This window comes from Herpailurus yagouaroundi, unplaced genomic scaffold (assembly GCF_014898765.1).
Source record: "Herpailurus yagouaroundi ecotype Mexico unplaced genomic scaffold, PumYag 67793, whole genome shotgun sequence".
NCBI classification, from domain to species: Eukaryota; Metazoa; Chordata; class Mammalia; order Carnivora; family Felidae; genus Herpailurus; species Herpailurus yagouaroundi.
Window position 1 is genome coordinate 14,181,028 of NW_024420586.1, and position 25,930 is coordinate 14,206,957.

Genomic DNA, 25,930 nt, shown 5'->3' on the forward strand with positions numbered 1-25,930 from the left:
TGTCCCAAAAATAAATAAACGTTGAAAAAAAAAAAAAAAAAGAGTGTCTTATGGTTTGCCTCTGTGTTCATAACTAATTTTTCCTTCCCTTCCCCTAGGGTCTTCTGTTAAGTTTCTCAAATTCCACATATGAGTGAAAACATGGTATCTGTCTTTCTCTGACTGACTTCCCTTAGCATAATACATTTCAGTTCTATCTACGTAATTGCAAATGGCAAGATTTCATTCTTTTTCATTGCAAAGTAGTATTCCATTGTGTATATATACACCACATTTTCTTAATCTATTCATCAGTTGATAAACATTTGAGTTCTTTTCATAATTTGGCTATTGTTGATAGTGCTGCTATAAACATTGGGGTACTTGTACCCCTTCGAAAAAGCATCCCTGTATCATTTGGATAGAATCCTAGTAGTGCTATTGCTGGGTCATAGGGTAATTCTATTTTTAATTTTTTGAGGAACCTGTACACTGTTTTCTAGAGTGGCTGCACCAGTGGCTGCACTATTCCCACCAATAGTGAAGAGGGTTCCCCTTTCTCCGCGTCCTTGACAACTTCTGTTGTTTCCTGAGTTGTTAATTTTAGCCACTGACAGGTGTGAGGTGGTATCTCATTGTGGTATTGATTTGTATTTCCCTTATGATGAATGACGTAAAGCATTGTTTCATATGTCTGTTGGCCATCTGGATGTCTTCCTTGGAGAAGACTCCATTCATGTCTTCTGCCCATTTCTTCACTGGATTATTTGTTTTTGGGGTGTTGAGTTTGGTAAGTTCCTTGTAGATTTTGGATACTAGCCCTTTATCCAATATGCTATTTGCAAGTATCTTCTCCCATTCCATCAGTTGCCTTTTAGTTTTATTGATTGTTTCCTTTGCTGTACAGAAGGTTTTATCTTGATGAGGACCCAATACTTCATCTTTGCTTTTATTTCCCTTGCCTTCGGAGATGTGTCAAGTAGGAAGTTACTATGGCCGAGGTCAAAGAGGCTGTTGCCTGTTATCTCCTCTAGGATTTTGATGGTTTCCTGTCTCACATTTTTTAAAATATAATTTATTGTCAAATTGGCTTCCATACAACACACAGTGCTCATCCTAACAAATGCCCTCCTCCATGCCCATCACCCACTTTCCCCTCCCTCCCACCCCCCATCAACCCTCAGTTTGTTCTCTGTATTTAAGAGTCTCTTATGGTTTGCCTCCCTTCCTCTCCGTAACTTTTTTTTTTAATTTTTTTAATGTTTATTCACTTTTTGATAGAGACAGAGCTCAAGTTGAGGAGGGGCAGAGAGAGAGGGAGACACAGAATCCAAAGCTAGCTCCAGGCTCTGAACTGTCAGCACAGAGCCCGACGCGGGGCTCGAATTTATGGACCATGAGATCATGACCTGAGCCAAAGCCAGATGCTCAACCAACTGAGCCACCCAGGCACCCCTCTGTAACTTTTTTTCCCCCTTTCCCTCCCCCATGGTCTTCTTTTAAGTTTGTCAAGATCCATATATGAGTGAAAACATATATCTGTTTTTTTCTGACTGACTTCTTTCACTTAGCATAATACCCTCCAGTTCTATCCATATTGCTGTAAATGGCCAGATTTCATTCTTTCTCATTGCCAAGTAGTATCCCATTGTATATATAAACCACATCTTCTTTATCCATTCGTTAATTGATGGATATTTAGGCTCTTTCCATAATTTGGCTCTTATTGAAAGTGCTGCTATAAACATTGGGGTACATGTACCCTTATGCATCAACACTCCTGTATCCCTTGGGTAAATTCCTAGCAGTGCTATTCCTGGGTTGTAGAGTAATTCTATTTTTAATTTTTTAAGGAACCCCCACACTCTTTTCCAGAGTGGCTGCACCAGTTTGCATTCCCACCAATAGTGCAAGAGGGTTCCCATTTCTCTACATCCTTTCTAGTATCTATAGTCTCCTTATTTGTTCATTTTAGCCACTCAGATCTACATGAGGTGGTATCTCAGTGTGGCTTTGATTTGTATTTCCCTGATGAGGAGTGATGTTGAGCATCGTCTCATGTGTCTGTTGGTCATCTGGATGTCTTCTTTGGAAAAGTGTATTCATGTCTTCTGCCCATTTTTTCACTGGGTTATTTGTTTTTCGGGTGTGGAGTTTGGTGAGTTCTTTATGATGATCTGACTTCAATTCAACTGTGTTGGAGGGATGAGGGGGAAATAATGATCCCCCTACTTTTCCACCAGCTTGATTCCTCCCAGATAAATATAATCCTGATGGACGCCACTAGACTGTTAGTTTTTCCCTGAGCAGTTTCTTTTCTCTTTATAAATTATGGTGCCTACCATAGTATTGGCACTCAGAAGTGTTAACAATAACATCTGGCACTGGGTGTTTTCGTGGCATCACACACTATGGTAATTGCTTTCCATGTCTTATTATTTCTCTACTTGACCACTGCAAAACTAAGAGGTACGCACTATGTTTTTAAATTTATGGAAACTGCCATCGCATGAAAATGTACCTAACCCTAAGGCAAAGTATATTTGTGACACTCACTCATCATTCTGTTTAATGTTCCATGCATTTGAATTTTCCTTTGGAGGAAGAACTTGTAAGTCATTCTTTCCATCAAATATTATTTTCTTACTCCAAAGGAAATGATGAGTTTAAACAGATAAAGCAGCCCACACCAAATGTGCCTAATATCTCCTGGGTTCTCAATACATTTGAATTATAGAAATGTGTTAATTACTGGTAGCAATATCAGAAGTTCTATCTCTAGGACTGTGAACATATAAAAACAAAAAAGCCTCTGGTAATTGTAATTTTTTACTCTGAAAACTGAATGAGTGATGTTAATAAGTATTTCAGAGTGTTGGGAAATGTGAAGGAGAAAGTTTGCTAAATATTGGCATACTTTTTGTCAAATATTTTGATCTGCTTAATAAAATTGGAAAATAAGGTATGCATGTTAGCTTTTAATCAAACTCTCTAGGTCTGTACTCATTTGATAATCTCTCATATAGTATTTCCCTATATTTTGAATTTAATTTAAATAATTTATTATATAATGTCATTACATTTTTATGCCAGCTCTTATTTTGGATATTAAAATAAATGCAATTAAAATATGGTCCATGTCTGTTCTTTCTAAATCCTCTCTAGGCACTGTTGAACCATATTCCTCCTTGCAATGTGAAGTAACATGGCAGCCAGGTTTCAATTCTCCGGAAAGGGGAGAATTTGTTCTTCACGTCAATGAAGGAAACACGATGACCCTAAAATGTGTTGCACAAGTAATGATTTCCATTGGATATGATTTTTATTTTGAAGACTCTAAATTGGTTGGGCATATATATGTGTGTATAGTTAGGTATATATATATTAGTAAAACTGATTTTCCTTGCAGTATTTTTTTTTAACTGAATTACCCATCCTCTTGGTACCACTTCTCTACCATAAATGAAGACTTTGCTAAAAAATGGTATTGTGTTACCTAGAATTAACTCAGAAATCCAAGACTTTGGTGCCAATGGTACTAGATTGTTATTAGAGCCTTTCTAAACATAAAATAGCATGAAAGCCACTTAACAATTACTTCATTAAAAGAAAAATAGAAAAAATTGTGTTTTTGTCCTATAATGTCTTGTTAGAATTCTAGTAATAATTAATAACTCAGTGTGAAATGGATCATGTAATTTACATAGTAAGGAGATATGGAAATTCTTATTTTTATAGAACATACTGCTTATAATAAATATGAGTAAAGTTAAAACTGCAGTATATTGATTTTAACATTCTGTGGTAGAGCCCAGAAGGCCTTAAGTTCATGTCTTGTCATCACCAAGAATCCACTTTACTTGTGTACTAAATTTTCTTTCCAATATTGGTAGTAATTTAACAAGCCAATGCTGTTTTATTACATCTCGTCTCTATCTCCAGGCCATGATCATGCTCTTAAATATTTCAGCTATGAAGGAGCTCATAGCCTTAAGAGATAAGAGATTCATCCACTTTAATGATGGCATCAATCAGTACGGTCTTTCCTCTGCTCTAGGCTTGAAATCAGCAGGACCTTACTTTTTTCCCTATGTTTAAATTACTTACTGTTCTTTAAAAAACTTTCTATTGAAGTATATAGTATACATACAGTATATATTATACATACAGAAAAGTATATTATGATTTCCATATTGTTCAGTCTTTACAGACTGATGGCACCTTTGTAACTCACACCCAGATCAACCAGATCAAGAAATAGCATATGACTAATATTCCACAAGAACCATCCTTCCCTCCCCAATTTACAGTTCCAGTCACTCCATCCCTCCCAGAGTCATCACTATCCTTACTTCTAAGGACATAGATTAATCTTTGTTGTGAGCTTTATTTAAATGTAATCAAAACATGTGTTCTCTTTTTTGTCTGGCTTCTTTTGTTCATCATTAGGTTTGTGGGCTTTGTCTATTCTGAAACGTGTGGTGACAGTGTATTCATTCTCATTCCTGAATAGTATTCCATTGTGTGACTATACCATCATTTTTCTATCACACAGCTGATGGGGATTTGGATTGTTTCAGATTTATCACTACTATAATAGTGCTTCTGTTGACATTTTTATAGATGTATTTTGGTGAATATATGCACATAGTTCTTTAACTGTTGCTTTCATAACTGTGTATGACAAAGTTACTAATATAAATTTGCTCACATACCCCATGTGTTTTTTTTCTAACAGATAAAAGATGAACAATTTAGTAGTTTAGGCTTTGCATTAGTAATGTCATTTATTAGTTACTTTGTGTTAGGCAGGATGCTAAATGCTATTCATGTATTTTCTAATTTAATCTTTACAACAACTCTGTAAGGCTGTATTTATGACTCAGTTGATGGATGAGGAAATGTGGGATTAGGGTGGGTAATTAACGACGGTGAGTTCACACATGTAGTAAATGCTCTAGATGGAATTTCTATCCAGATCTCTTTGCCTCCACAGTCTTTGCTGTTACCCTTTGTTAAAATGTGTCCACTTTCCTACCCTAGGATTGCTTAAAAATAAAGTCTGAGATCTCAGAATAATGGGTTAGGTTATTTTATGATAAATTCTTGACATCCTTAAAGTTAAATGAATTGTGAAGTGTTTCTCTTAAGAAAGTAAAGATGGAGGAACATGAAGTAATTAAATAAAATGTTCGTTGTCATTAATTTATGAAGTATTTAGTTGACCACTTTGTTATGTTAGCTTTGTTTATTTTTTTAATTTTTTTTTAATTTTTTGAATGTTTTTATTTATTTTTGCGACAGAGAGAGACAGAGCATGAGCAGGGGAGGGGCAGAGAGAGAGGGAGACACAGAATCGGAAGCAGGCTCCAGGCTCTGAGCTGTCAGGCAAGAGCCCGATGCGGGGCTCAAACCCACAGACTGTGAGATCATGACCTGAGCTGAAGTCGGACGCTTAACCGACTGAGCCACCCAGGCACCCCTATTTTTTTAATTTTTAAAATGTTTTTTTAACATTTTATTTATTTTTGAGAGAGAGAGAGAGAGAGAAAGAGAGAAAGAGAAGTGAGCAGGAGAGAGGCAGAGAGGGAGACACAAAATATGGAGCAGGTTCCAGGTTCTGAGCTGTCAGCACAGAGCCTGACATCGGGCTAGAACCCACGAACCGTGAGATCACATCCCTAACCTGAAGTCAGACGCTTAACTGACTGAGCTACCCAGGCGCCCCTATTAGCTTTGTTTACAAATCTATTATTCCAATTTCCCAAGTCATATTCTTCAAATAATTATAAGAAAGTATTAAAACCTACTAAGACAATAAATAATTCATCATAGATAGAGATAATAGGATGTGGTATAAAGAGCCCTGAATAAGGAATTGGACTACTTGAGTTCCAGTTCCCCTTTGTTATTGTTTCCTTTCCTGTGAAATAGGAGAGATAGATAATATCAGCATTTTCACAGAGTGTCCTATGATACTGTAGTTGGGGAAGTTATTTGTGCAGGGTTAAGGAGGAGTTCTGTGCCTAAGTAACTCTGAATCACAGTGAACTACCTCCTCATTCTCAGATAAGCAAAGTGTGCATTATCAACATAATAAGTGTTAAGAGAAGACTTCTAGTAAAAACGTGACAATATAATTTCATTTGGCACATTATTTCCTATGCTAGGGGACTCTTGAACTCTTTACTTTTGCAGAGCACGTGGTAACACCCTGTACATGGTTGGATAGATGATTTCTAAGATCTCCTTCAGTGATTAATCTACATGATTCTAAGTCTCATATTTACTTCCTCCATTGAGTTGTCTTAATCCCCCTGCCTTCCTCCATTTAGCATTACGTTTTAGATCTTCCATTCTATTTTTCCTTTCTCTTAAGTACATATTAACATCCGATAACACTTCATATTCTAGAAATTTCCATGAAGCTGAAAAAATTTGAGTCATTTGGTAGGGGATAAAAATATTTATTATTATTTCTATCATAACTTCTCTTTTATTATTAGATTGGCCACACCGAGGTCGTATTTTTGGAGCCAAGGATCCTCTTCGGTAATAGCCCTCAAGGTTTAACAACTTGGAGGAAAGCGATTCTACACAATGTAGGACAAAACCATGCTTATTTCAAGGTAATGTAGAATCTTGGAATCTTGTTTGGAGCAGATCACATTATAATTTGAATTAATCTTTTGCCATGAACACTAGTGTTGCTTTATAAATTGGCTGATGCTAATATTAGTCTCATAATATTTCGTATGAGACTTACCTGAGTACATTTCATCTACTTTGTCCTTGTAATTTCCCACACGAAGTTTTTTCTCCTTTTTTTCCCTCCCTTAGTCTCTCTTTTTCTTCTTACCCTTCTTTTTCTTCCTGTCATTTTGTCTTATTGAAAAGATAATTTGAAAAAATAACACTTCAGAAAGTATCCATTGTTGCTATTACAACTCTATATTTAATTACATGTTTTTCCTTCTTTCTTCATTTTCACCCTATCATCAGGACTATTATGGTAGAAACTGGGACCTAGAGCAAGATCCTTCTAAAGATACTCTTTTTATACTTGTTGTTCCTGATTTGAATTACAGGGTGAGGGGTGTTTAAAGTGGTGATAGAATTTTTTTTGCTTAAAAATATATTAAGATCTCCCAGTAGAGGTTAGTGTTTGAAACTTTTCATTCAGGCTTTGTATCTACATGTCTTCTTCTGCCCAAACGAAAAGAAAAAAAAAAAAAAACAAAAAAAAACAGAAAAACCCAGATACCTTTATCTATTCTGTTGCTTGAAAACTACTTCTGAGGTCTATTTGCTCCTTCATTCCAAAAATACCTTAACCAATTTTCCTTTAAATTATTCTGGCTTCAAGCATGGTAGATACTCGTAAATTACCCTCTGAGAAACCACACCATAAATCCTTTGGTAAGGTGCTTAGAACTTTTTCGAAGATCAAAATGATATCTTAGGCATTATGTTATCAAGGAGATAACAGAGAAGAGGAGGGTTATCATCTTGCTCTCTCCCCCCCTCCCCCCCCCCCCACCCTGTAATGTTGCTTTCAGTATTTACTGTCAGGAAAAAGACAAACTATCAAAGTAGTATCTAGAATTTTGTCATCTTCTCTAACAGATATGTCTCATCCTTGTAAGTTTTGCAGTGTCTTGAAAACGTTCCAGACAATAAACTTCATTATCTTTTTTTCAATTGGATGCCACCACTACCGAAATTTCTGTTTCCTGGGTTAGGGCTACAAACCCTTCTTGAAGTTTATTTGCGTGTCTAGTGTTTGAAAACTTATTACAAAATCATCTCATGCTCTGTGCCCAGGGTCCTCTCTCTAGGTAGTAGTTTGGAAGCTTTCTTATGAAAGCTTCAGAACAGTAACTTTAAAGGGATAATGTAGCATTTCTGCAAATTTTCACTTACAGGTTTGTGACCAGAGTCTTTTGTCTACCATTAATATTGTTCCATCACAAGGAATAATTCCATTTGGGGGACTAACTGTTCTCAATATCTCCTGTACACCAACTGTAGCAGAAAAATTTCATACAAGAGCAAAGGTATGTTTATGCATATATGTATTCATACCTTATGTATGTCTATGTGGATTTGTTTGGTTGTTTTTAGATATTTATAATAGTAGGTATAATACTGTAAAATGTTGTGTGTGTTTTATTCTTAGAAAACTTGTTTTAATGATTTCTTCTAATGGGAATGGGTTTTAATGGTTTAATGGTTTGTGATACTAATCAATTGGTTTTAAAATTTGTGTTATTTTTTTTAGCAGCTGAGTTACCTCTAAAAAATGCAGTTTTTAGAGGTCTTTGAAATAAGCAACTTTACCTGTATAATCTTATAGAAATGGTTAGCAGAACCTGGCAAGAGGATTTGTAGAAAATATTTTGGTGAAAGTTAGTAATGGAAATTTCTACTAAGTTGAAATGGATACCTTTCATCAGTATGAGGCATTTTTCACATGAAATTAGAATGATGTTTGGTGTCTCTAAGTTGTGCTAAGTCTTCATTAGTCATAGAGGAAAGGATGACTTTTTTACATGACATTAATTAGATATTTGATTTAACTAGATACCTTAAGAAAAATTAATCAATTTTGGAATGTTAGTTCTAAGTAGCTTCAATGACTTTATGAATTGTAGGCAAATTCTATATGGTGTTAATATCTATATTTTGTAGCATGCATAAAATGTGTACTAGTTTATATTCTTAGAGCTATTTAAATAGGAAAAGATATTACCTTGATTTTAGAGGCTTCTCTAAGTGATCACTAAACAGAACAAATAAAACATAAGACCAGTCTCTGATAAATGTTATTATAAACTCAAGGAGTGGAATACTCTTTTTTAAAAAATTTTTTTTAATGTTTATTTATTTTTGAGAGAGAGAGAGAGGGAGAACACGAGTGGGGGAGGGGCAGAGAGAGAGGGAGACACAGAATCCAAAGCAGGCTCCAGGCTCTGAGCTGTCAGCACAGAGCCAGATGCAGGGCTCAAACTCACAAACCGTGAGGTCATGACCTAAGCTGAAGTCATACGCTTAAGTGACTGAGCCACCCAGGTGCCCCAAGGAATGGAATACTCTTGATAGTCTAATGATCAACTGTGTATATTTACTTACATTAGAAATGATAGGTACACTTATCAAATCAAAATGAATAGTTTTGGATATATCCTCTGTTTTATCCTTAATTTCCCCTAACAGTTAATTTTTAAATAATTTGACAATATTATTAATGTGATAAACACCAAAAATTGTTCCAAATAAACCATCAAATGATTGTATCTTACTTTTAAAAAGAAATATGTATTGAAGGGTGTTTATAAATTATATATTGTGGTATATGGTCTGAGATTTGAACAGAATTTTTTTATATAATATTCTGGAAAACAAAAAATAATGCCACTAAAATACAGATTTTACTAAAAGATTAATTTCCACTATATTAGAAGGTTATGCTGTTTTTACAATACTTACCTTTTTAACAAAATATAATAAGATTCATTTATTCATCCGTTCAACACGTATTTCCTGGGCACAAATTTTATGTTAGTTTCTGTTGTAGATTCAGTGGATTACAAATGATGCGGAGGTGGGTAAAAAACAGCCCTGAAAAGTTGAGATTATGTATGGGGTTCATCAATGAAGAACATGTTGATTTGTAATTTCCTCTGAATCATTAAATGATGCTTTTTATGATTTTAGTCAAGTATTTTGTTTTTATAGTATATATTCTTCAAATAAAATTTGGCAGTTGTATAATATTATGAATATACTGATTTAGTTAATAAGATTAAATGGAACATAGCTTTCCCCAATAATTTTGAACAAATGACAATTTGGAGTTTATTTGCCTATGTACAGTCACTGACTTTCTGTGGAAAGGGTACAATATATTCATATCATACAATATACAGAAAGTATAGTGTCACTGAGTTTCTGTGGAAAGGGTAAAATACATTCATATCTCTTTCTTAGATATATATTTAGATTTAAATCCAGACTTGTTATACTCTATTCTTATACAGGTAAGGCTTTCAGCGAATGCTGTTATTGTGCTTCTGAGATTTTGCTTAGACACTTTAATATTCAGTTAATCTACATTTCTAATTTTGTAGGAATTCATGAAACGAAATTCTTATTTCACTATCTTAATTTTCCCAGAGGCAGTTGAGTGTTCAGGTAGTCCTTTGTTCAAATTTAGCCACTGCTGTTCTGAGACATCAAGAAAAAAGCAAAATCCTCTGCCTCTCTGAGCCTCAATTTTCCTGAGTTGGAAATTAGGATATTCATATTAACGACCTCACAGGATACTGAGGAATAAAAAGGAGACAATGTATTTAGCACGATTCCTGGCTCATTTACTCAGCAATGTTTTTTTAGCTACTTTCATTATTATGGTCATTGTGGATGTTAGTGTCTTGCCATGGGAAGAAGTGTTTGTACTCAGTGCCCTGTCTGTTTTAATTTTGAATAATCTCTTGAAATTAGGTAAATACAAAAGGGATACAGGGAGTGGCAATAACATCTAGTCACATGGGTAGAACTCTGTCATCAAATTCATAAGCTGTGAACTGGTCCTGCTTGTGGTGTAGGTTTTTGAGAGTTGAACATTCATTCCTCTTAGGAATAAATTCTGCATAACAAGAAATGCGATGACAACTGTCAGAATAAATCTTGTGACATTTATAATATGGTATGAGTACTTGAATTTTAAAATATTACGAAATGCCAGGTAACACTTTAGCAAGATGCGAGGAGATTTTAATGCGGTTTCTACAAAGTTTTATATTTTTCTTAAATAAGGTTGCTATTCGCCATGCAAATGTCATAGACCTTAGGATTGTTGGATCTGTTGAGATTGCTGATGTGGAAATTAACCCGGTGAGTACGTTACCTATTTGTGGAACTGGTTTATAAGTGTGGTGACTTGTGTTTTGTGTCCCTAGTCAACCCATTTATGTTTGAAAATATTTTATTATATAATACTTTGGCACATCGAAATTTATATATGTAATATAAGTGATGAAGCAGAATATGAAATGAAGGTTTAATTATTTACCACTGAACGAGGTGGCTGGGTGGCTAGACACAGAATCTGAAGCAGACTCCAGGCTCTGAGCTGTCAGCACAGAGCCCGACACGGGGCTTGAACTCTCAGACCGTGAGATCATGACCTGAGCTAAAGTTGGATGCTCAACCGGCTGAGCCACCCAGGCGCCCCTGGCTCATTCATTTTTGAGCTTTGTAACAAACATGCGCTGTGTGTAGTCTTTGGTGAGTTACTTTTAACTGACTATTATATTTGCAAAGTTTATCTAAATTGTGTGTAGCTGTATTTTTTTCCTTCTCACTTCTGCTTAGTAGTCCGTTATGTTGTAGTAGACCTGTTGTAATTTGTAGATCCATTCTGCTGTGCATTCAATGAAGTGTTTCTGTTTTCTGGTTACTACAAACATGACAGCTGGGAACATTTGTGTACATATCTTACAAGGTACAAATGCCAGTGTTTCTCTAGGAGTGGAGTTGCTGAATCGCAGAATATGTGCATTTTTGGCTTCACAAGATAGTTGCCATATTTTCTTCTCAAGTTTCCAATACCCCACATCCTTTTTTTCCATAAGTTGTATTGTAAGACTTCATGTTTATCTATCTATTAAGTATAAAATGCTATCTCACTGTGGTCTTGATTTGCATTTTCTGAACTATAGTTGTATATATGTATGTATGTATTTTTAATATTTATTTTTTGAGAGAGAGAGTGTGCAGGGATGGAGGAAGGGCAGAAAGAGGGAGACACAGAACTCTATGCGAGCGACAGGCTCCACACCGTCAGTACAGAGCCTCGTGTGGGACTCGAATTCACGAACTGTGAGATCATGACTTGAGCTGAAGTCGGATGCTTAACCGACTGAGCCATCCAGGCACCCCTAGTTGTATTTATTTTTTAAATCATTGCTCTGTACCCTGCTAAAACTTTGTCCTACAATTGACAGAGTACATACACACACATACTTTTTTTTTTTTTTTTCCTGGCAAGTCTCTCAGGAATTAAGTCTGGTCTCATCTACCCAAAAAATTTAACTCTGATCCTTCAAAGCAGGCTCATATGCCCCTCCATTGTGGAATTTGTAACATGTTACAAACATCTTAAACTCTGGGAACATCTTCATCATAGCATTTGTCGTATTATTTTGAGGTCATCTGCACATCTGTTTTTGTCTCCCACTAGTACTGCAGCACCTGACACCATTCTGGTGCTGAATTAAATTGAGCAGATCTTGATGAGGCTGCCAGTGCCTCCAGTAGGGCCTCATTTCTATTCTGTACTTTAATGGCATCACCACAATTCTAGTGTCTTGCTTTAAGTTATAATTTTCTTTTCTTTAACTAATTTTTTTAATGTTTGTGTATTTTTGAGACAGAGAGAGAGAGGGAGGGAGGGAGGGAGAGAGGGACACACAGAATCTGAAGCAGGCTCCACGCTCTGAGCTGTTAGTGCAGAGCCTTAGGTGGGGGCTTGAACTCAAGGACCGTGAGATGATGACCTGAGCCGAAGTCAGACACTTAACTGACTGAGCCACCCAGGTGCCCCGTTGAGTTATAATTTTCTCACCTTTATTTTATTTGGTGTTGAAGACATGATAAGTCCACATCAATTGGCAAATACTAGGCTGGCTTGTCCAAGACTGTGGTGATTCTTCGAGACTAAACCCTTAGTATCTAGAGTGCTTTTTTCCATTGCTATAGTGTTTCTCCTTGAACAATATTAGAAGTGTATGGAGACTTTTACTATTTAATTTCCACACCCTAAAGGAATTTGTGGCATGCTTTGCATGTTATGGTACAATCGAGTAATTTTTTAAGACTTGATATTAATATATATCAATATTCTTTAATATGTTGAATTTTAAGCATAGCTGCCTAACTGCCTTTTAAATATAATATTCTGGCATCACCAGATATTATCAGTAATACATGTGTTTATTTTTATTTTTTAAAAGATTTTTAAAGTTTATTTATTTTTGAGAGTGAGTGAGCAGGGGAGGGGCAGAGAGAGAGGGAAAGAGAGAGTCCCAAGCAGGGTACACGCTCTCAGCACAAAGCCCAACGTGGGGCTCAGACTCACAAACCATGAGATCATGTCCTGAGCTGAAATCCAGAGATGGACGTTTAACTGACTAAGCCATCCAGGCACCTTTGTCAGTAATACATTTAATAACTGTATGGCATGGAATATGTATCTTAAAAACAATTATGAAATTTTATCCAAATGAACATATGGACAAGACCAGCATGGCAAAAGAGGAGTGATTTTTGTGCATATACAAAGCATCAGACTTTTATGACCCATATTGGATTTTACAGATTTCACCTGTAGAACTAGGTTGACATTATAAGTGAGACAGATAGTGGCCATTTGACCATAATGCAATATTTTCCTCAACATTTCTCTTTAATGTTATGTATAATTCTTTTACTTAGAAACTGTAAGGCTAAAATGTAGTAATTCTGCCAAAAGAGGAATCCTACAGAATTTTGTGATGTCAGCACATGCTTGGCACGTCTGCTGAAGTTAAGATACATTCAATGGCACAAAAACAGACACTCAGATCAATGGAACAGAATAGAGAACCCAGAAATGGACCCACAAACGTATGGCCAACTAATCTTTGACAATACAGGAAAGAATATACAATGGAATAAAGACAGTCTCTTCAGCAGGTGGTGCTGGGAAAACTGGACAGCGACATGCAGAAGAATGAAGCTGGACCACTTTCTTACACCATACACAAAAATAAACTCAAAATGGATGAAAGACCTAAACATAAGACAGGAAGCCATCAAAATCTTCAAGGAGGAAGCAGGCAAAAACCTCTTTGACCTTGGTTTCAGCAACTTCTTACTCAACACGTCTCTGGAGGCAAGGGAAACAAAAGCAAAAATGAACTATTGGTACCTCATCAAAATGAAAATCTTCTGCACAGCGATGGAAACAATCAGCAAAACTAAAAGGCAACCAACGGAATGGGAGAAGATATTTGCAAATGACATAACAGATAAAGGGTTAGTATCTAAAATCTATAAAGAACTTATCAAACTCAACACCTAAAAAACAAACCAGTGAAGAAGTGGGCAAAAGACATGAGTAGACACTTCTCCACAAAAGACATCCTGATGGCCAACCGACACATGAAAAAATGCTCAACATCACTCATCATCAGGGGAATACAAATCAAAACCACAATGAGCTACCACCTCCCACCTGTGAGAATGGCTAACATGAACAACTCAGGCAACAGTAGATGTGGTTGAGGATGCAGAGAAAGAGGATCTCTTTTGCACTGCTGGTGGGAATGCAAACTCGTGCAGCCACTCTGGAAAACAGTATGGAGGTTCCTCCAAAAATTAAAAGTAGAACTACCCTACGACCCAGCAATTGCACTACTAGGTATTTATCCAAGGGATACAGGTATGCTGTTTCAAAGGGATACATGCATCCCCATGTTTATAGCAGCACTATCAACAATAGGCAAAGTATGGAAAGAGCCCAAATGTCCATCGATGGATGAATGGGTAAGAAGAAGTGGTATATATATACAATGGAGTATTACTCAGCAATCAAAAAGAATGAAATCTTGCCATTTACAACTACGTGGATGGAGCTAGAGGGTATTATGCTAAGTGAAATTAGAGAAAGACAAATATTATATGACTTCACTCATATGAAGACTTTAAGATACAAAACAGATTAACATAAGGGAAGCAGGGGCGCCTGGATGGCTCAGTCGGTTGGGCATCAACTTCGGCTCAGGTCATGATTCACAGTTCGTGAGTTCGAGCCCCGCATCGGGCTCTGTGCTGACAGCTCGGAGCCTGGAGCCTGTTTCGGATTCTGTCTCTCTCTCTCTGCCCTTCCCCTGCTCGCATTCTGTCTCTCTCTCTCTAAAATAAATAAAAACATTAAAAAAATTAAAAAACGAAAAACAAAAAATAGCTGCATCTTAAACTCACCAAGTTGTGCACATTAAAAAAACAATACATTCAATAAACATGACTTACATATATTTAAGCTAGGTTTCAGGTACTAGAGATATAAAAATGAATCAGGCCTTAGGTCCACTAGGAGAGACAGATCTGTAAACAAATAACCAGTCTTTATGATGTAATGGTAAGTAAATATAAGTAAGAGAAGTAGTTCTGAGCACAGCATAATAAATTTTGGTTTATCTAACTGGGATTTGAAGGATACATAATATTTTATCAGGCAATTTCAAGTTAGAGAAAAGCCTTCCTAACAGAAGGGACACATTGATAAAGACACAGAGGGTGAAGCATCAGGTATTGGTTGGAAATGACAGGTCATATAGCTTGCTGAAGTATGAAGTCATGGGGTAAGAGTGGAGCTAGGTGAGGCAGGGGAAGGTCAAGATGAGCTTTATGAGCCCTGCTAACAAATTTGGACTTTGTGTGGAAATTGAAGGAGAATCATCACATTTTAAGATAGGAAGTGATATGATCAGATTTACGGTTAGTTTAATTTGTGACTTAGTTGTGGAGGGGAGAATTGGAGAAAGTTCAGGTCAGAAATGAAATCAAAAGTGATGAGTTACTAACTTCATACAATTATGTTAGGGATAAGAGGTGAAGGAGGCAGAATGAACAGGATTTGGTAACTGATTACATATAGGAGGTAGGGGGAAGGAAGGAAAATGTGACCAATTTTTATAGCATACTATAGTTAATGTCCTTGATAAGAAATAACAGTGTAAAGTTTTTATCAAGGTGTAACTAACATATAACATTATCTTAGTTTTAGGAGTACCACATAATGATCTGATATTTGTATGTGTTGCAAAATGATCACCATAATAAATCCAGTTAATGTATTTCACCAAGCATAGTTAAATTCTTTTTCTTGTGATGAGAACTTTAAGATTCTTAAAGTATAATTTTTGGTTTACATTATTTTCATAGAATATTACTCTGCTTTCTAATTCTTTCTCTTTTTTAAATTTTAGGGTGTATTTAACTTCAGTGATACCTATGTTGGCGCTACTCAGATTATTCCATTTATAATAAAAAACAAAGGTATAACACGTGCCAGAGTGAAATTTAATCTACAAGACTTTGAATGTTTTTCTCTGGACTTCCAACGTAAATTAGGTATATTTTTTATACTATATTAATACTCTTTTAAACAGTTTTAAGTTGCTTTAAGGTACGATTTTGAAAAATACTGTAAGTCAAGGGCAATTGTTCTTAAATGTTTTTAATTACTCAGTGCATGCTTTTCTTATGGGTTATACTCTATAACTCATCATGGTTTTATTTCTGGAAACATACCAATATTAATATAAGAATATTTTGCTAATGCATAACATATAACTATGCTTATGAGTTGATTTAATATAGTTAGTTAAGACTGTTATGTCTAAGTATATATTATAAATGAAAATGAAATTATTAATTGCTAATTTTAATTGCCCAAGAATTTCAGGTAAATGTCTGTGGAGAGCTATCTGTTTACTCATGTATTAAGTATCTTTATGTCACATTAAGTTTAAAAGATAGGCACTTCTTTTTTTTTATTTTAAGTTTTTAATGTATTGGGAAGAGAGAGCACAAGCAGGGGAGGGGCAGAGAGAGAGGGAGAGAGAAAATCCTAAGCAGGCTCCAAGCTGTCAGCGCAGAGCCCAATGCGGGGCTTGATCTCACAAACTGTGAGATCATGACCTGAACTGCAGTCAAGAGTTGGACACTAACTGACTGAGCCACCCATGTGCTCCAAAAGATAGGTGCTTCTATAAAGACATTTCATTTGTTTACTCCAGTGGTTGGCACAGTAAGGCCTGTGGCTAAATCTGGCCTGAAATGTGTTTTTATACATAAAGTTTTATTGGAGTACAGACCCACTCATTTGCTTGCATATTATTTATGGCTCCTTGCATATTATAATGGCAGAGTTGAACAGTTGTGATAGAAACCATATGGCTTGAAAAGCCTACAGTATTTAGTATCTGGACCCTTACAGAAAAATCTTGCCAACCATTGGTTTGGTCATTTCTTCTTCCATAAATATTTGTTGAATACCAATTATAGGCTAGATACTAGACTTTGAGTCTTTAAAGAAAAGAAATTTTCTATGTTGTTAAGAAGTGAACAGTAAGTTTATCAGTCAGGGTCTCAGTAGTCAACAGATCACTCATTCAAAGGGTTTAACTGAAGAGAATTTAAGGAAGGAATTTATCTATGGAGGTGGGAGTTGGGTTAAAAGAAATCAATAAGGGGGGACACCCGTGTGGCTCAGGTCATGATCTCACGGTACATGGGTTTGAGCCCGCGTCAGGCTCTTTGCTGACATCTTGGATTCTGCACCCTGCTTTGGGTTCTTTCCCTCTCTCTCTCTGCTCCTCCCCCGCTTGTGCAATCTCTCACTCTCCCAAAAATAAATAAACTTAAAAAATCAACAAGGGATGGAAGCTACTACTACCTCCACACCTGAAGGAGTAAGAGGAGGCAAGATATTACTGGAGCCTCATGATCAGTGAAACTATGAAAGAGGGACCAACTGATAAGAGCTTAGGCTGTAATGGAGTGCAGTGATTGCCAGAACGGTGGCCAACGCAGTAAAGACATGAGAGCATAAATACCCCCTACCTTCTGACATCCCACTGCTATGTCTCCCTGTGGTTGAACCGAATCAGAGGCAGAAGAACAACGGGGTCTAGCTGAATCGACCTGTAGAATTCAGGGCAGAGCAGTACAGAGCAAGATGGCTATTGAATCTAAGTGATAAATGAAGACCACCTATAACAGGACAGCTGGACAGAAAATCAGGTTATTACCATATAGCATGGCAGATGCTATAAGACAAGGCAGTACATGATGCTAAGGGAGCGTATGTCAGGAAAACTCGTTGAGAATCAGTAGTAAGGAAAGATTTCTTGGAGAAGCCGATGCCTAATCTGAGTCCTGAAGAATGAGGAGGAGATACACAAGAAAAGGAGATATGTGAACGAGTGTAAGCAAAGGCCTAGAAATGAGTTAATATGGCAAGTAGTTCAGGATGTGTACAGCATGGAGGAACTGGACTGCACAGGCAAGTGAGACCCAGGTTACTAAGGGTCTTTTCTGGACTTTTATCCTCGAGATTAGGCAGCACCATTAAAGGATATATTATCCAGGCAGTGGTGTGATTTAGGCTCACATTTTGCTAATTTTTCTTTTGAAGCCAAGTTGAGAATGGGCTGGGGGAACATGTGGGGATGAGAAGGGCAAGACCAGAGGGAGATTAGCGAGGGATTGTGGCCCTACATATGAGAACTGATGAAAGCCTGAACACAGGCAGTGGTGCTAGAGATGGGAAGGAAGGGAGTGCCACGGTCCTGAGATATTACAAATACTCTGACTTGGTTACCGTGTGGACACAGGTATTAGGGAAGAGGAGCAAGGCTCCAGTGTTTCCCGGCTTTTGGTTGTAAGAGGTAGGTGACTGGAAGTACACTTCATATCTCATGTAATATAGAAGGAGAATCAGGTTTAGGTGAGCATGCTGTGTGAGGACACTGTGCCCTAGCTCAGGAATGATTACAGTAGGCAGTTGGAAATACATATGAAGTCTATATTTTTTTTTCAGTCTCAATATTGTGACTTCAGTTGCTTAACACTTTACTCTTGCCCTCTGCCTCATATACTCTCATGCACCTTGTTCAATGGATCACAGACCCTTCGCTCTTCTGTAAAGCTAGCCTGCAGAGGGCATTTGTTTCTACACTTTGGCCTTAGCCCTGGGTCAAGCCTCCCTTCTAGGCCACTGCTTTATCTTTTCCAATTTTCCCTTGCCTCCAAGCTTTTCTCCTCATACCTTTTTCAGAGAGTGGTCTCCTTAAAGCAAGGATCTTATCACATCTGTCCTCTGCTCACAGTTTTGCTGGGGGGCACCTGGGTGGCTCAGTCGGCTAAGCATCTGACTCTTGATTTCTGCTCAGGTCATAGTCTCACAGTTTGTGAGATTGAGCCCTGCGTCATGGTATCACAGCACGGAAACTTCTTGAGATTCATTCTCTCTCTCTCTCTCTCTCTCTCTCTCTCTCTCTCTCTCTCTGCCCCTCCTCTGCTGGCGTGCATGTTTTCTCTCTCAAAATAAGTAAATGAACATTAAAAAATAAAAAGTTTTGCTGGCTTCCTGTTACCAATAGCAGTGATTCTTAGCAGCAGGCTGCTGACACAGTCTAGGAGTACTTCCCTTGATCTTAATAGTTATTAACAATTTACAATAAAGTTTATACTTAAAGTGTTCTGAAAAATGTATGCTGTTATTATTAAGTATTTGACCACATAACTACCCTTCTGCAACAAATTAGACTTGGTTTTTCTCATGGTCATTTCACAATTAATGGATAGAGGACTTAAGGGAGAGGAAGTGTTGAGAGCCATTTAGGTAGGACTGCGCCTTGTCTTTCCAGTTATCTTTCCCCTTGTAGGTTCCAGCCTCTCTCTCTCTCTCTCTCTCTGCTGTAGCCAGACTGTGTTCCACATTTCCTTCCAGTGGCCCTGGGTTCCCTTCTCCTAGGATGCTTCTTCTTCTGTTCCCGGTGCCTGCGATCCCACCACTTTTATAAATTAGCTTCAGCCTTACAAGTCCCTAGGAGTCATTAACCCCATCCCCATTCCTGTCCAGTTGGTTGAAATTATTTTTTTAATCTTTACTCACTTAAGACATTGTGTAAGTCTCATTATAGTACTAACAATTTCTGTCTTGTATCAAAAAGAGCTGTGTACCTGTTTGACTCCCCTACCACACTGTGAGTTCTTTGAGGTCAAGGACTATGTTTGTAAGTTTTCTTTTCTACTAGACTTACCCAATATGGTGCTGTGTACATTATAGGCACTTAAGAGATACTTTTTGAAGCTGTCTTGCCTTATTGCATTTCATAAACTATATGTTAATAAATATTACAGTGATATTTATGAAAATTTATTTTTATTGTATATATTCCTAATATATTTATGAATATTTATTCCTCTGTTTTTATTATATTTTCTGTCTTCTAGATATATACTCATTCTAGGTGGGTACTCTTTCCTATATAATATGTATATCTGTTCCCACATTACAAACAGTGCTGGTGTTAATACACACTTCATGGGCTTTTCAGTCATCTAATGGTTTTTACGTTATACATCAAAGTGAGTGAAATTGAATAAGTTGAAGGAGAGTGCAGTCAGTGAGTTATTGAAGTTCTTTTCCTGACAGGTGATTGAAATAATTACCATTCCTTGGGTTAATCAGAAAACTCTAGGGAGAAAAAAGGATTTTTAGAATTGTTTAGTGAGGACAGAGGTTCTACTGTAACAAACATTTGATCTTTCAGGAACTTCTTTTAGAAATTTATTTAAGTGGTTTTAATTATTGACCCTGAAGTTTGCATTATTATTTGATAGTTTCTTTATCTTCACCTAATGCTTTCGTATCTAGAGTGATTCCATTTTGTCAAAGAGTGACCTTGTATAAAATTCTGCTTTTCTTCTTTGTGGACCCTTGGAGCCATCAGGAGGAGGTCTGGGTCTTCGCTGCTCTGTCTTTGCTGGAGAATGAGACCCTCACTTTCTTGGATCTACGATTCGGTCCATTACCTGACTTTGACCTTCATTCCTTTCTACGTTCATCTGAATATGACTGTGATACGCTGCTTCGACTTTGGAGGTTTTTAAAACTGGGTTTACCGTCCATTTGCTGATTAAATATGTTTGTTCCATTTTTGAATGTCAGTTTGGCTGATTAGAACCATGGAATTAGGAGCAATTTTTTAACCAACAGCAAGTTTATGAAGCCCTGCACAGATACTTTAGCAACTGCTTTTTGATTGTTATAGACATGCCGATGAGGTTTTTCAAAGTTTCATTTTCCACATTTAACAGTGGTATTATAGATATGTATCTGACTTAAAAAAAATGTTCTTTTTTATGTCTTTTAGGGCATTTCACAGACCCTGCATTTCCTGACATATATTCTCTGGAGGTAGAGGAAGGGACATCTCTGGAATGTGGCATAGCATTTTCTCCCAAAGAAGTATGTTCAGCTTTCTATTACTCATTTTACTGGGGAGTAGTGGAATTAGATAATCCTAACTCAGAAGCTCTCAAAGGTCATCTAAGCTCTTTTTGTGGTGGGTCTTTTTCTTACTTGTAAACATGCCTTGGTATACCTTTTAATTCGGTAAAATGATTACTAGAGCTGTCTGGCTCATGCTTCCAGAGTCTCATGAGGTACAGAAAACACATACAAGGAACCTAGGGTCTCAGTTACGTTCTTTACAAAGTTCAGTATATGGCATGTTATGAAGGAAAGTTGAGGCTAACCCCCAAATCACTTATATTTGAGCTAGCATGTGCTTTGTACTTACATTTAAATGTATTTACATTTAAATGTTTAATGCTTTTAGAATCACTACTTGAAATTACCAAAGATGTGCTGTGAGGATTTAAGAGGGGTTCCTATGATCCTGGTTCTTTTTATAGTATCCCTTGATGTTTAGTAATTTCAAAACAACAAACAAAATCAAAGAAAACACCTTTCCTGGAATATGCCCAGGAACAAGGGGTACCACTGGCAAAATTTCAGGAGCCATTTCTCATGTATTTTGACTTCAGAAGTTTTGCAACAAAAGTGCCAGGAGAGAGCTTCTTGCTACTCTCAATGTGAGAAGTCATGTTGATGGGGTTCTTGAGCACATGGCTAAGAATTGTTAAGACATGTTTGGTACAAAAAGGTGATTTTATTAAAGCACGGGGACAGGAACCGTGGGCAGAAAGAGCTGCACTGGGGTTGTGAGGAGTGACCGATGATAGACTTTTAAGTTAGTATGGGTTAGGGATAGTATAAGTTTCTAGGGAATTTGAAAGCAAGGCTTTCAGGACCTTGAGGGGCTAGCTACTGTTACGATAAGGTTACTTTTAGTCTTTAATAAAACAAAAACATTAAGGAAGTCAGGCAGCCATGAGTTGCTTGAGAAAGGTCATGCTCTACATGTTTCAGGTGTCTGTCAGTGAGCTGCATGCTATAAGGAGATTTAATTTAAGCTAAGTTTCTCTTGCCTTTGTTTCCTTCACCAACGTTGCTGTATCCTCCTAAACAAGAATCAGACTTCTCTATGGCAGTTAGAGTATAAGACTCTTATGTCAAAACACTTTTTATTCCAGCATGACTAGCATGATGCCTTGTATCCAACAGGAATAAAATAGAAAGAACTAAGCAAAAATAATAACACAGTTAGAAAGTGTGTTGAATGCAAAGTACTATCTTTAATGATCCATTTTTTAAAAAAATGTTTATTTCTGAGAGAAAGAGAGCAAGTGGGGGAGGTGCAGAGAGGGGGGATGAGGATCTGAAGCAGGCTCTGTGCTGACAGCAGAGAGCCCTATGCAGTGCTCGAACTCACAGACTGTGACGTCATGACCTGAGCCTAAGTCAGACGCTCAGTTGACTGAGCCACCCAGGTTAGGTGCGCCTAATGATCCATTCTTAGTAATGTCACTGAAGTACGGTTTCCTGAGATTGAAGTCATATTTTAAGAACAATGATGGCTGTCATGTAGCTTTCAGGAGGAAAAAGAAAAGAAAATGTGAAGACATGGTTAGATTTAAGAAAATGCTGGAGATTAATTTTGCTTTTTTTTTTAATGTTTATTTATTTTTGAGAGGAAAACAGTACAAGCGGGGGAGGGGCAGAGAGAGAGGGAGACAGAGAATCTGAAGCAGGCTCCAGCCTCCCAGTTGTCAGCACAGAACCTGAAGCGGGGCTGGAACTCATGAATCCTGAGTTCATGATCTGAGCCGAAGTCGGACCCTTAACTGACTGAGCCACCCAGGAGCCCCTAATTTTGCTTTTTTAAGTAAAGTACATTAGTTGGGATATTTTTTGTAGGTTTTGTGCACATGGATTCACATGGAATGATATTGTCTACAGAGTTCACTCTTGTGTCTTTTCTAGTTTTAGGCAAGCGTAGTGAATGAGGTAGCAAAAGCTACTTTTCTGACGTTAGAGAAAATGAAAATTTTCATCTTAAACACAACATTAAGTATACTCAGATGCATACTATACTATATTTGATTTCCATAGGTTTGGTAAAGTAATTATTCATCTACGTTAATGAACAGTGATATTTAGATAGTTTTACTTTTTTGGAAGAAAATTTTTTTATTTTTTAAAATTGAAGTGTAATTAACATACAGTTTTATATTAATTTCAGGTGTGTGGAATAATGATTTGATAATTCTATACATTACTCAGTGCTCATCACGATAAATGTACTCTTAATCCCCATCACCTATCCCCCCACCCACCTACACTCTGGCAACTGCCAGTTTGTTCTCTAGATAGCTACTTTAAAAAAAGGTTTTTGTTGTTGTTTATTTTTGAGAGAGATAGAGTGCAAGCAGAGGAGGGGCAGAGAGAGATGGAGACACAGAATCCAAAGCAGGCTGTAGCTTCCGAGCTGTCAGCACAGAGCTTGACACAGGGCTTGAACCCATGAACCATGAGATCATGACCTGAGCCAAAGAGGTGCCTCTCTAGATAGGTACTTTTTAGCAAGGTTATCAAGAGGAGAGAGACCATCTTTTCTTTATTTGAAAATTATCTTGCAAATACTTTCCTTTGGCCTACTTTAGGCTATTAGAAAATAACAGAGTATAAATATTATTTAGATTTTTATCTTTTCAGCGGAGGACTTTGAAGTTCATGAAATATTGTCAAGGTATTTCTAATTTGTCGTTCTAATTCAGACAAAAAGCATAATTAACAAGTGATTTGAAGAGATTCAGAAGATGTTTATCTTTCTCATTTTTAGAGTATTCTAATATCTACTCAACTCTCATATACACTAACTATTTGCAAGTTTTGCCAGCATCAACTTATATTTTAATCTGGTGTGTCAATGATATTCTCTTCCTGCTTATTAAAGTTTACTGTCAAAGTTAAATGGGAAGTTTAGAAGAGTGGAGAGAAAAAAATAAACAATAAATAAATCCTATTACTTAACAATGACCTCTGATTATATTTAGAGCTCTGTTTTTCTTCCTTTTCCTCTATCTATATTTTTGTATTTCTACATCTGTAATTAGAATGAAATAATACAGCTCAATAGTTTTTGAGCTGTTTGTTATATTTTTAAAGTTTATTTTTTAAGAGAGAGAGGGCGAGCATGTACAAGTAGGGGAGGGGCAGAGAGAAGGAGAGAGAATCCCAAGCAGGCTCTGTGCCATCAGTGCAGAGGCTGATGTGGGCTTGAACTCACCAGCTGTGAGATCGTGACCTGAGCTGAGATCAGGAGTTGGGTGCTTAACTGACTTCACCACACAGCCACCCCTCTTTATGAACTATTTATAATCTGTATTTTTTACTCAGTGTATCAATTAAAATGTTATGGATAGCTTTTTGTGTCATTAAGTGTTCTAAATACAATTTCGGTTTTTAGGGATGATCTATCCTATTATTTAACGGCTATATCATGTTATAGTCACTTAACTAATCCTTCTTACTCTACCCTTAAGATTTTTTCCGTTGTTTGGCTTTATGAATGATACTGTAGAAAACATCCTTGTACATAAATGTTTGCTTTCACATTATTGATTTTGATTATATCTTTCCAGAAGGAGAATAGGTGGGTCAAACCCTATGTACATATTTTAGGCTGTTGATATGTATTGCCAAGTTGATCTCCAAAAAAGGTTATACCAAGTTATATTAAACCATAGTAACAGTGTAAATGTTGCTCTTTGTCTTTATTTGCACAACTAGGTTGCATCAATTATATATGCATGTACATATAATATTTTACCAATCTGATAGGTGAAAGATCATTTTAAATGGCATTTCTTGGATTCTTCGCATATAACAAACCCCCCTAACACAGTAGTGATTTATTTGCTAACAGTTTGGCCTGGTTGATACTGTTAAAATTGTTTTAGCTCTCTGGTGGGATAAGTGGCCTCTATTCTTTTCTTTTTAAAATATTACTGGCTATTTTTCACTTTATTTTTCCTGATAAACTTTGGAATCATTTTCTCAAGTTTATAGCTACAAGTTGTATAGGAATTTTGATATGTGTTGCATTAAATTAATAAAAAAAATTACAGGGACGTCTGGGTGGCTCAGTCAGTTAAGCATCCAACTCTTGATTTCGGTTCAGGTCATGATCTCATGGTTCCTGAGATGGTGCCCTGCACTGGGGTCTGCGCTGACAGTGTGGAGTTTGCTGGGGATTCTCTCTCCCCCTCTCTCTCTGTCCCTTCCCCGCTTGTGTGTGCACACAGGCACGTGTGCACTCTCAAAATAAATAAACTTAAAAAAAATTACAAGGAAGTGATGTCTGTATAAAATTGAGCTTCCTATTCAGAAATAAGATAAGCCTTTTTATGAAAGTGTTTTATGCTACTCAGCAAAATTTTGAAATATTTTGAAGTAATTTTTCAATGCTGTTTCGTGCACTGTAAATGGTTTTATGTATTTTGTGTTCTTAAATTTGAAAATAATGGTGAGTTATAAAACTGTCTATTTTTAAACTTCAAGTATTTTTAATTATTTTTTCAATTTATTTTACACTTCTTAGGAATACTGTAATAGACTGCAAAATTATTGTCTTTTCCAATTAAATAATTATAATTTTTACCTATTTTTCTTCCATTACATTGTTTAGAATTTCCAGAACAAGGTGACATTATTTTCTTGGCTTATCTTATTCCTAGTTTTCTGTGAAGCAACATAATGTTTTAAGCCCGTGTTGGGAAATATCTTTCTAGTACTAATTTAAAATAAATTTTAATCCAACATAGATGTAGATTTTTTTTTATCTAGTCAAATATCTTTATGCCATCAACCATATTATTATTCAAAGGAGGAAAATGGTTTGATATGTAATTCAACAATTACATT

At 36.6% G+C, this 25,930-nt stretch overlaps 1 protein-coding gene across 1 annotated transcript in view; it reads left to right on the forward strand.

The window, feature by feature from the left end:
* CFAP47 (cilia and flagella associated protein 47) overlaps positions 1–25,930 on the forward strand; it is a 562,540-nt gene that overhangs the window by 68,138 nt on the left and 468,472 nt on the right. The window contains exons 11-17 of the mRNA XM_040468820.1: positions 906–958; positions 3,073–3,275; positions 6,486–6,608; positions 7,905–8,036; positions 10,798–10,875; positions 16,014–16,158; positions 20,973–21,067. Of these exons, the coding sequence (XP_040324754.1) occupies positions 906–958; positions 3,073–3,275; positions 6,486–6,608; positions 7,905–8,036; positions 10,798–10,875; positions 16,014–16,158; positions 20,973–21,067 (829 nt within the window). The remainder of the gene's footprint in view (positions 1–905; positions 959–3,072; positions 3,276–6,485; positions 6,609–7,904; positions 8,037–10,797; positions 10,876–16,013; positions 16,159–20,972; positions 21,068–25,930) is intronic.